General features: G+C 41.9%; 1 protein-coding gene across 1 annotated transcript in view; it reads right to left on the reverse strand.

The window, feature by feature from the left end:
• LVRN (laeverin) overlaps positions 1-12,469 on the reverse strand; it is a 39,736-nt gene that overhangs the window by 5,530 nt on the left and 21,737 nt on the right. The window contains exons 10-17 of the mRNA XM_081213594.1: positions 11,349-11,509; positions 10,020-10,096; positions 8,951-9,090; positions 8,070-8,125; positions 4,595-4,748; positions 3,850-3,944; positions 2,383-2,487; positions 694-858 (exon numbers count right to left, since the gene is read on the reverse strand). Of these exons, the coding sequence (XP_081069720.1) occupies positions 694-858; positions 2,383-2,487; positions 3,850-3,944; positions 4,595-4,748; positions 8,070-8,125; positions 8,951-9,090; positions 10,020-10,096; positions 11,349-11,509 (953 nt within the window). The remainder of the gene's footprint in view (positions 1-693; positions 859-2,382; positions 2,488-3,849; positions 3,945-4,594; positions 4,749-8,069; positions 8,126-8,950; positions 9,091-10,019; positions 10,097-11,348; positions 11,510-12,469) is intronic.

A 12,469-nucleotide genomic window follows, 5' to 3' on the forward strand; every position in this document is an offset into this window, starting at 1 on the left:
TAACAAACTCTGCAAGATTGTGTGCTAGACTTGGACAGCAAGGGTTTGTGTTGGTTGTGTTGCTAGGCGTTTCACCCACATCAAGAGAGGGGAGCAACAGCTGTGGAGAGCTCATGGAATGGATTGTGTAAAACAAAACAAAAAAAAGTAATGCTTTTCACACCATTTCTGTTGTTTGTCCTCAGTGCACCATTCAGTTACTAAGCATAAATTCACGATAACTGAACAGATAACCCAGCAAAAAACATAGTAGTAGTATTATAAGGGATCACAAAATTCAGTAGTGAATTTCCCCTGTCCAGAGAAAAACTTGAATGAATAAGGTGTATAATGTTACTGATTTTCAAACAAATCTGGAGTGGAGTACCTAAGACATTTGAATGGCACCTTGTATGCTTCCTTCCAGCAACTCCTGGAGCCAAGCTGGTACCAAATGTATTGCTCTGCTTTCCTTTGGACCACATCAGTGAGGCTGAGAATGGGGTCTTGTCACCTGGGCAGACCAGGACCTCCATAAGGGCTTAAGCCCTGGAGAGGTCACTTCAGTGCTGTTAGAACAGCGGTTTGACTTCACCACCACCACCCCCCACACACCTAGGCGCACTCCATTGTCTTTTGAGACAGACAGATGCCAACAACAAATTTGGCAAACATTTTTTAAATGCACTGAAACAGTAAGTTAATTATGGTCACCTTTGAAGTAACCATGGCTCACGGGTACAGCTCATGGCGAAGAGTAGGTGATAATTTCCTTGACTATCATTCCGCTTGTACATCTGCCATTCAAAGTCCCATTCTTTGTCACTACCCAGCTGAATACCAAAGCAATGAATGGCCCTCCTAATAGAAACGGGAACCCTGCAAGAGAGAATATCGCTTAGAACGGGCACCATGCAGTCCTTTGTTTCACAATTTAAAATAACCTATTAACATAATGAAATCTGTCACTATGGCTGATGGAATTTCACATCATACACTGTGGTTGAGACAAAAAGAATTTAAAGTTCTCCATTTCAAAAAATGAGAATTTGCTAGTTGGAAGAGTCACATTTGGCGGAAATGACTGGCAGAATCCGAGACCAGGGAGAAGAGTCGGTGGAAGAAGATTGGAAGAAATTTAAAGACTATTTACAGAAATACTGCAAAATTAATGAATGTTAGAATGATGTCAGAATGAAGTTAAGTGGTTTTAGCAGCAATGTTACAAAGGAGTATGTAAAAATGGTTTGTTAACAGGTGAGAATCCAAAGTTACAATATATTAAGTTAAAGGATTAGGATAAAAACAAAGAGGGAAAGGATTTGCTGAATTAACTAACTGAACTGGAATACAAAAAAGGGAGGTGTGAGGAGGACAGGGAAACAAGTAAATGAAAGACAAGACATGGAAAGATTGATCTGTTTTTAAGTGTTTTTATTTTTCTGTATTCTGTATTTTTTCTTTTCTTTTTTTTTCTTTTTCTTATTTTTGTAACCTTTTTTGAAACTTTAATAAATATAATTTTTTTTTTTTAAAAAAAGGAAGATTCACATTTGGGAATGCTATACTCTTTTCTGATAAAATGGAGTATTCCTATGAAAACATGACCTACGTATGAAGAGGACAACATCAGGAGAATGTTTGAAATTTTGTGTTTTCAAATATCTAACTTGAGAATTCTGAAAATCTTTCATATCTTCAACTAAGAAACTTCTGTGAATAATTCAGAAATATGTTTACGATCTCTCCTTTTTAGTGAAAAGCTTTTGTTTTTATTGAAAAGCCTTTAGTATTTGTACTGTTTGTTAATTATGACAGAAAGCAGTCAATGGAGAAAACGATGAACATTACTTGGACTATTACAATTTCACTTATTTGTGCAGCAATATGCTGTTCAAAGAACAACTGAACTTCTTTAACTATAACTATTACTTTGCTAATATGAACTGATGTGTTACTGTATTGCCATGTGTGAAGCTAACTTCCACCCCTTGTTCACACTCTAATTGTGGCCCCTTCCAAATGAATCAACACCTAACACAAAGGAAAACCTACTCAGCCATTCTGTGTACTTAATAACCGTTTTTTTGATGAAGGGTTTTGTGAAAATTTCACTTGCTCCAATACACGACAGCCTGGCTAGATCAGTTGGTTAGAGCATGGTGCTGATGATAATGCCAGGGTTGCAGGTTCAATCCCCGTATGGGACAGCTGCATATTCCTGCACTGCATGGGTGTCAGGGGTCCCTTCCAATTCTATGATTCTTTATTACCAAATATGTATCTGATCCTGTCAGGAGGGGAAGAAAATCCTTTTTACTGAACCCCTGCAGAAATCATCCGTAACCAGCTACTATTTTCTCAGTCGTAAATTTGCAGACAGATATTATGCACCATACTCACTCAAAATCGGGGTTGTTCATCCACTTGGTGAAGATTTTGGAAGCTAGGTCTAAACAGTCACGGGCCCCCAACCAACATGCAGTTTTTATAATGGTTCCTATGCCCCTTTTTGGAAGGAAGAACAAAATGTAAATGAATAAATAAAAGGAGACAGACAGAAAAAAACATTACCATATTTTTCGCTCTATAGGACGCACGTTTTCCCCTCCAAAAATTAAGAGGAAATGTGTGTGCGTCCTATGGAGCGAGTGCAGGCTCCTTGGCTTCAGTGATAGCAACGCGAAGCCTCCAAAGCGCAGAGGGAGCGCTCCCTCCGTGCTCCGGAGGCTTCGGGTTCCTTTCGCTGAAGCCGGGAGAGCAAGACTCTCCTGGCTTCAGCAGAGAGGGAGAGCTGCACATTGCCCCTTCAGCGAAGCGGGAGGAGAAATGGAAGGGGCTCCGTTTCTCCTGCAGCTTCGCTGAAGGGGCGCTGAGCAGAGAGGGGGAGAATTTTTTCTTCTTGTTCTCCCCCTCTAAAACAAGGTGCGTACTATGGTCGGGTGCGTCCTATAGAGCGAAAAATACAGTAAATGTGTTGCATTCCCCCCCCCCCAAAAAGGGGGGAGAGTTGATGTTAACTAATGCGCCATCACAGGAGTCACCTAGAACTGCGTCCTCTGCAGGCACCTTTGGGCACCTGAGTTTTTATGTGAGTTTATTTATAGGGAATGACCGTGGCCCATTGGTAGAGCATCTGCTTTGAATTCAAGTACCAGTTTGCCAGCATTTCCAGGTAAGGCTAGGAAAGGTTACCTGTCTGAAACCCTGGAGAGTAGCTGCCAGTTACATGTATACAGTACATAGAGCTAGATAAACCAATAAGGCAGCTTTCTATGTTCCTATTGTCCAGTTTATCTGCTCTCATCGGGACTGCACAATCTGATTTCAGAAGTAGGGTGGGATTGATGAGCGAACCTGTGCATGGGGTTCGGCCAGGTGGCTTTTTAATTTCTTCCAAATTTGCAATTCTATCCCGTGGTTGAATAGATTCCCAGTCTATGTTCATATGCTTGGATGACAGGGCGACTCGAACAACTAGCACTAAATTTACAAGACCAGGGACAGGATAGGGTGGAGATGGAAAATCACAGAAGGATTTGTAGCTGTAATTAGCAGGAATTTTTTTAAGGAAAGGACAGTAATGAAGTAGCAGTGTTGCTACTTGCATTTTCTAAAGTTCTCAGTGCTGAACTTACAAATTTAGGATTGTGAAGAGTATTACATAAAACAACAGATTTTACTCATCGGTTTTTGTTGGCCATTGCAATTTATGCATCAAACAGACCTTATTTCTCCTCTTCCAGATATCATGTACACTGTGCTAGAGACCCAGCATGGTGCAGCTGATAGACATAAACTGATGGCTTACCTTTATGTTGCACGTTCTATGATAAGGATGCTGGTTTATTAAAAAAATTAAGGACTTACACAGTATTAAATTCATCTTCCAGTACTTCAAAGCTCTGACGAAGGAGATTTGTATAATGACGACAAATTGGTGAAATCCTTGTTAAGAAATATTTCTTTGGAGAAAAGAGAAAGATGTAACATATAGATGAACTCTACTTTTATTACGTTTCTTCTAATACAAACAGCACAATCTTTTCATATTTACTCAGAAGTCCCACTGAAATAAATTTTCTTTTTGTCCCAGGTAAGCGTGTATAGGGACTGCACGCAGCCTTAAGTAGATAACCTAGGTTAAGGTACTGTGGTTTTCATTTTAGCATTCTCCTTTTCCTCCTCCAATATTTATTTTACTATTATTTCCTTTGTCTACATTTGATAGAAAGCTTGTTTGGACAAGCATATTTCCCCCATGTGTTCTGTACAATATTTAGCATTTTAGACACTGAATGGCAATAACAACGATTATAGCAGAGATTATTATATCTAATTTATATTAAAATATGGCCCTGCAATCTCAAAAAAATTATTTCACTGACGAAATAACAGAACATATTGCTGCTGCTTGTGTGAATGTTTTTTTTCTACTTATAATGAGGATGGAAATAACACATAATTCCTAAGTGGACAGCAAGACATATAGCTAACTCTTTGGACGTTACATTAACGGCCACTTTTCTGCATGCATTCAAATGGGGAAATGTCACACCAGCAAGTACCTGTACTCATTGTAAAATAAGCACCCTAAATTTCAGAATTTAGATACCTTTAAAACTGGGTATAATTCATAATCCCTCTGAATGATCCCCCAACTCTCAACTTCTAGATGATGCAGTACCGATTCCCACACTAAGGGATCATCTTCCTTTTCAAGGTACTTAGTTAAATATAGAGGAGTATCATACTCAGTATAACCAGACCTATATTAAAAGAAATCATATTTAAGCAATGCATACAAGCAGCTATGTACATATGTGTATGCGTGTTTTCATTATTAGACAATGATCACAAGCAAATAAATGGTCTGATCTTGAAATACTTTAAAGAGAGCTCACAAAAGAATATTCTGCTAGGGCAGGGGTCAGCAACCTTTTTCAGCAGTGGGCCGGTCCAACATCCCTCAGACCATGTGGTGGGCAGGACTATATTTTTGGGGGGTGGGAATGAACAAATTCCTATGCCCCACAAATAACCCAGAGATGCATTTTAAATAAAAGGACACATTGTACTCATGTAAAAACAAGCTGATTCCCAGACCGTCTGTGGGCCGGATTGAGAAGGCGATTGGGCCACATCCAGCCCGCAGGCCTTAGGTTGCCTACCGCTGTGCTAGGGGAATGCTGGGTTGTTTACAAGCTGAAGTGTCTCCATTTAGAAATGATATGCAAAGAGTCCTTTATATGAAAGCAGATTCTACTGAAATCCACGGAACTTGCTTCCATGCAAAGGTCACGATCCCTCCCATATCCCATTCACCCTGAGGAGCCCCAGTTCCACCGGCTGTGGGGCTGGGAGGGGATACACACCCGATGCCTAAGCCGAGGTCTTCCTGCATCTGAAAGGTTTAATAAAGTTGTGGCCAATTTTTAATTCTCTAACACGTTGTGGGCAAAGTTATTTAGGCTTGAATCCAAGTGAAATCAATCAGATTCAAGCACAATGTTAAAATGCTAAGGAACTTAAGTTACAGCAATGCAATGGGAGAAACTTTGTGTGGAAGCAGCTTCCCACATGAAGGGTCTACACTGACATATCTGAAATCACACAACAGCAAGGGAAGCTTCATAACCCCAATCACTTCCTACACGGTGCTGCACCCCACACAGTATAACTAATGTGGCAATCGTGTTGCTGGCATTATGACCCCAACTTTAATGGTTTACGTGTCAGGACTCAAATGGAGGGAAGTCCCAGCAGAATTGGGTGCAGCAGACAGCAGTGTATATATACTCACAGTTCAAATATTATTGAATGGTGATGTTCCAGGCAGGCAATTTATAGGAGGAGGAAGCGGAGCTGGAAGCAGAGTCAGGAAGCAGGTTGAGGCTGGAGAAGGGAGACCAGGTGGGCTGGACTCAGAACTGGAGCAAAGAGAGGGCAGGAGCAAGACACAGGCTAGAGGCAGACCAGGAAGCACATGTTTGGAGTGCAGGATCAAAAGTTGTCTATGAGAACTCGCTATGTGATAGGCTGCTGGCTGCACAGGCAAAAGCCTCTATGAGTAAGGTTCTAATTCTAAGCACACCACAGAGTCTGCTGTGTCGAACTTGCTTCTGAGTAAGCAGCTTAAAAGTGTGCTGCAAATTATATATTTGGGAGACAAATAGGGCAGGCCTTCATTATGTTCAGTGTACACCTTAGCTGATTGAACAGAACAGTGAAGGGGAAACCGTAACAGGCTAAGGAAGCCAAGCTGTTAGCCTGAGTCCTAGCAAGCCCAGATTTCAGATTTATGGACAAAGATCCTGAGTTATAAATAAATCCCAAACATTTCTTTTATTTTCAGTCAAAGCTCTGCTTCTAGAAGAAATATTTTTCAGTCAAAAATTTGAACTAATTATTCCTCTACTCTACTGTAACGCTGCATCAATATTGCCAGAATCCATAGGCATGTGTATTGTAGCACAGGGGTAGGGAAGCTCAGTCGGTAGAGCATGAGACTCAGGGTCGCAGATTTGAGCCCCGCGTTGGGCGGAAGATTCCTGCATTTGCAGGGAGTTGAACTAGATGAGCCTCATGGTTCCTTCCAACTCTACTAGTCTGTGATTCTAAATCTGTGGGAACCTCTGGCCCATGGGACAAACTTGGTCTGCAAGGTCATTGCTCCCTAACCACCTGACATCAGGTGTGGAGCAGGTAGATACACAGCTGATCCCTGCAGAAAGCTGATGCACAGAGGGTTCAATCCTGCTTGGTTCTCACACACCAAAACCCTGCAGAAAGCAGGACTGACACCCACCGGCTGCCATCAGCAAATGCGCAGAGAACTCTATCCTGTTTTGTCACTATCTCCCCCCAGCCCTATAGGCCAACTTTGAGAGAGAGGTGGGACCACCGCTTGTCAATCGCCAGGCATCATTATGACCTCAGATGATTGGCAGTTGGGTGATCCCACTCACCTGTCAGAATTAGCCCACAGAATGGTGGTGGGACAAGAGAAATATCTGGCCCACCAGGTCAAAATGTGTCATGCCTCATTCCCAATACATGCAGACAACAGTTGCTGCATATAGGTAAAGAAAGAGATCTTTATTCCAGCACATAATGGTACAGGCTTGGCAGTGGACACAAGATGCTCAGGACTGCACAGAAGCAACCAAGATGTACCAACATTCTCCATGCACTGCCTGTCAAGTTTTTAAAGACAAGGCATGGCATGCTCAGTTGCAAAATTTGGCTTTGTGACAGTGATGGGATCGCAAACAAGCACTCCTCTGGAAACTGGCCTGCCTAGTTTCAGGCTATAATACTGCACTGGTCCACCCCAGGTGCCGGTGGGGGGTTGCTACGCTGCTGTTCCCCCTTGACGATCCATGGCCCTCCCCAGTCTCCACTGAAACTCTCTGTACCGCTGGGAGGTTGGGGTGGGGAGAAGCCAGCAGCCCTGCTCCCCTTTCCCAAGTGGCTGAAGTCAAGGCACACCAGAAAGAGACCCTGCTCCTGTATCAGGGCCTGTCGACCGAATCCCAGGACTCATGGAACCAAAAGGTTTCCCACTCCTTTTCCAGCAGCTAATCTGTTTGTGCATTTACACTGGTTGAGGGAGTAAGCCAGTGATGGCCAAACTTGGCCCTCCAGCTTTTTTGGGACTACAACTCCCATCATCCCTAGCAAACAGGACCAGTGGTCAGGGATGATGGGAATTGTAGTCCCAAAACAGCTGGAGGACCAAGTTTGGCCATCACTGGAGTAAGCCAAGGGGAAAGGAATGGGGAGGGAGCTCTTTCATTGAATTTGCAGCTGTGATCATCATAGCTGGTGAGGCTATTCTAAGGAACTGGGGAAACTGCAGCAGCCTAACGTAGGACTACATTATCCATGTCCACATTCCCCTTAACTCTTTTGTGCTAAGCACCCTGCACTCTCAAAGCAAAAGGTGGTGCAGAAGAAGTTGTGTCTGTCTCTGTGTGTGTGTGTGTGTGTGTGTGTGTGTGTGTGTGTAAAGAAGCAGACAGAAGTGGGAAAAGTATGGAGCTCATTTACAAATATAGCAAAAACCTGTCTTTGGGAGGTATGCTTACCATCGCAGCTCAAAGGCATCTCCGAACAGTTGGAATCTGCTTACAGAAGGAATGGCCTGCAAAAGAGCATCTACGTGTTCAAAAGATCCAAACAGTTCATTAAATACGTCTACTGCACTTCAAGATATTCACAAGAATCTGCAGCACCCGAAGTCAAGCTCATGCATACTTTTAATTGAAATGGTTCTCAATTATTCCAAGGTGAATGTAATGTGAGATATTGCACATTTGGACTGGGACATTGATTTCATTTACTTAACAAAGTTTACATAGCACTCAAGCAACAGAATTACATTTTAAAAATGTAAAATTTTCATAACAAAATACGATTAAAATAAAATCTTAAAGTAGGCATAAAATATATCAAAATATTTTTAAAAATCTGAAGTTTTATAACAGATATACTAAATAAAATTAAGAGTTTGGGTAGACTTGCCTAAACAAAAAAAAAAATTGGGGTAGCAAAAACAGTACAGCAAAGGTGTCTGCCTAATATTAACAGGCAGGACAATCAGCCAATCCCTATCTGGATAAGCAAACTTCAGTTAGCATACATACACAAATAATGTAGGGAAGGCACATCATATCTGTATAGTTTATATTAAATAAAGAATATATTGTTACTGTTATTTAATTACAAAACCAGCCCAACACATTTTTATATCATGTCTAAATTAACACAGCTACTGGAATATAATTAAAGGCATTGGTAATATATATAGAGTACAAATATTTGGCGGCAGCATTTAGAAGGTGAATCACCAGTGGTAAAAGAAAAAGGTGATTCTCCACATATAAAAAGAAGCTGAACGCCCCACACAAAAAAAGGAGGTTGTCTTGACATAAAAGCTCACATGACTATATAATAATCATTACCTTACCTTTGGGTTTCTTTCAAGCACTTTAGCCAGTCTTCTCCAAGACTTCTGGTCATAATTAACTCTATAGTAGCCAGTCCAGTTCACATTTAAAATAATCCAATCATGTTCTGAATCTGATATCTTCATTTCTGGAAATATTTCTGCAAGTGGCATGAAGGAAACAAAGTTGGCATGAATTTAGTGGTCTTTGTAGGCATGTGAAGACTGTGGGCTCATTTCTAAGGTAAGATAAAACATATGAAAATACACAAATGTGCTTCCTACAATGCACAAAAAAGCAAAACAAAAAAAAAAACCTGGGAACCAGGCAAAGGACCTTCTCGGTAGTGGCTCCCACCCTGTGGAACATCCTCCCACCAGATGTCAATGAAATAAACAACTATTGGACTTTTAGAAGACATCTGAAGGCAACACTGTATAGGGAAGTTAATGCTTATGCCTTATTGTGTTTTAATTTGTTGGAAACCGCCCAGAATGGGTGGGGCAACCTACTAAGCTGGGCGGCATATAAATAATGTGTTGTTGTTGTTAACGATCCCCACCAAACATCTGTACAAGATGAAGTGCAGTACACTGCAGGACTATGCCTGGATCTTAAACTGATGCACCAGACAGCAAGTTCCTGAAATATAGCTAGTATATCCCAAAAGAGATGGGAGTATAACTATTAAAACCAGTGCTTCCTCACTACATCACAAAGCCCGCCAGCTGCTGCAGAAACTTGTGTCTCTTTTCCTAACCATGTTGAGGCTTCAATGTCAGCAGAAGCAAAATGGGAATGTGCTGGGGAGTGCTTGAATGTGATGGATCTAAAGTGTTCCTATTCCACCAGCATTAGGAGTGAGAAAATATGCCAGCCCCTGAACCAGACTGGCAAGGGAGGGGAGGGGAAAACATTCTCCTCTTTTCCTACTGCCACAAACCCAGCAGAGCTCTAGATCTGGCATTTTGTTCCCCTTCTCCCTGCTATTTGAATTGCTCTTAATATGCTTTTAGCCTGTTTTCAAGATTGTGTATTGCAAACACTGTAGAGGCTTTCTTAAATTCAGAGAGAGCGAAAACTACTTACTGCTGCTCTTATCAAGCCATGCCAAAGGTTGTACAGTTCCATTTCTTAACCAAGAAATGGGAATCGTCCACATGTTGCTTCATTAAGGACAAAAACACATGATTATTTATTGAACCTAAGAAAATGAATGGTTCAAATGCAATCAAATAACTTACATTTAGGAAACATTTTCTGGAAAAAATCTAGTTCTCTCAGCCTTTCCTTTTAACTTCTTTATCATTTTAAATGTGCATTTCAAATTGCATCAGCACCTAAAGAATACTCACTTTAATCATATTGGGCATGAGCAAGAGGAGCTTACTCTGGAACTTGACTTTTGGTGTGAGTTTTAATTCAAGGTACACTAACTTTCCCAGACCCCAATTCCAACTTCCATGAGATTTGGAAAGTCAAGCTTTGTATATGCATGACAAACCTTCACTTTCCATAACTAATAACTGGGAAGCCACAGTCATGCACACAGCTCCACTCCGAACCAGAACTTGCCCTTTGATTTACTTGCAAGCAAGTCTCATGGATTTCTGTGCAGTGTGCTTTCACGTAGTGGGAACAATCCATATAGAAGCAAGCACTATTAAGCGCACCCGGCTTTCATCTTCATAATTTTCATAAAATTTATTATTTACCCTCCATCAGCAGATCCCAGGACAGGTTACAATTTAAAATTTGGTATAAAAACAGTTAAAATAAATTGCCTTCACATGAATATGGTTGGTCCTGGAAGCCCAGAAAACTGAACCCAGAAATTACAGTCCCAAGGTTTCAGGTGTGCCGCATTTATGCACACCATTTTCCCCACATCAGCCAAAAGATGCATCTTGCATTAAATGCCAGGTGATCCTGACACAAAATCTGAGATCATAGGAGTTATGGAAACCTTGTGTGTGCACAACACTTGGGGCAGCACACATATCATATATTTGACACCAGTAAAAGCCTTTCAGTTTAATGTGAAGAGAATCAACAGTGCTTTGACAAAATGCAACTATTTATTTAGTTTCTATACCACTTTATATTTTTAAGAAAAATCTCAAAGCGGTTTACAGCATACTACTAATAGGGTTGCATTTCCCTCCTCCCCTCTCGCGTGCAGTTTCACATCTCCTTTTTGGCACAACCCCATAATGCATGTTGACATCCAAGGTGGATTTCAATGTCTACTTTGGAAGGAAAGTGCAAAACATAATTTGCAGAGTCAGAAGATGTGGCTAATTATAGTTCAGGCAAAAATAGAAGATTATCAGAAGAAAAGAGTTACCTACTATTCAAATATACACCAAAGTACTTTATGAAATCAAAATTAAAACAATTGCACTAAATTAAGCATACTTGGTCTTGTTTGTTCCTTTTTTAGAATAAAACTGCTCCTGACTGATGTTCCCAGTGGTCAGATTTACTGTTAGGAGTGGCAAGCCATGTTGGCAGGTCCACGAGTCCATTATAACTTTTACTGGCGCCGGCAACCGGAGGTCATTCTGTTCATCTACTACCTTCAAGAAAAGTCTGAATTAGAAAACAGTTTGGTTTATTTAATTTCACATAAATGTTTCTACTTGTACTAACAGCAGGTTTTCCAGGTACTATTTGCTGGTTCATACGCAAGTAAAACCCAGCATTCTTAAGCATTTAATAGCTCATATGGAGCGGGGGGCAAACTTTACAGATCAGTTTTCATAAGAAAGGTTGCCGTTACCCACCTCAAGCAGCAACGAGGCATCCAACTCGGAGAAGAAGATCCCGTTGGATCAGGGGGCTGAGCAGTGCAAGATGTGGGGTTGCTGATCCCTGACCCAGTCCCTGACTCTGGAGTGGAGCTGAACCCAGGAGCCTCAAGAAACAGAATCCCTCAAACAGACGTCCAGAGACAGTACCACCCAACATAGGCGCCGACTCCATGGGGCTTGAGGGGGCCCGAGCCCCCTCAAAAATTCGTTTGGGGGGCTCCGCCCCCCCAATAATCTCCGGCGCCCCTCCAGCAGAGCGCCATCGCCGCCCCTCCCCCAGCCCAAAATGCACAGGGTCGGGCTGTATGCTCCTGCCCTCCCTCCCGAGCAAAAGCTCCACCCAATTTCCTTCGGAGCTGATTAATAGGCGCAGCACGCTCTCCCCTATTCGCTCACGAGGAAGCGGCGCCACTTTCTTTGCATATTCATGAGCTTATTTATTATTCATGAGCTTTCCCGGGGCCCCCCAATATTTTTTATAAGTCCGCGTCCCTGCCACCCAAGCAAGACTGAGTGACTGGTCTCTTCACATCATAGGCTATTAGCTCACTGGTATCTCCTTGCAAATACAAAGCCCTCAGAGTATTAGACTTCAGGCCAAAGGACTACCACTTTAAGGCTCTCTACTCTTCAGGAAGGGACGGGAGCCTGGGAGGTATAGCCTGGTCCAAGAGGGATGAAAGGCCCCTGTTGAGCTCCAAATTTGCCAGAGCAACATGTCCTAGT

This window comes from Podarcis bocagei (genome assembly GCF_964188305.1).
Source record: "Podarcis bocagei genome assembly, chromosome: 11".
In the NCBI taxonomy this organism is placed as follows: Eukaryota; Metazoa; Chordata; class Lepidosauria; order Squamata; family Lacertidae; genus Podarcis; species Podarcis bocagei.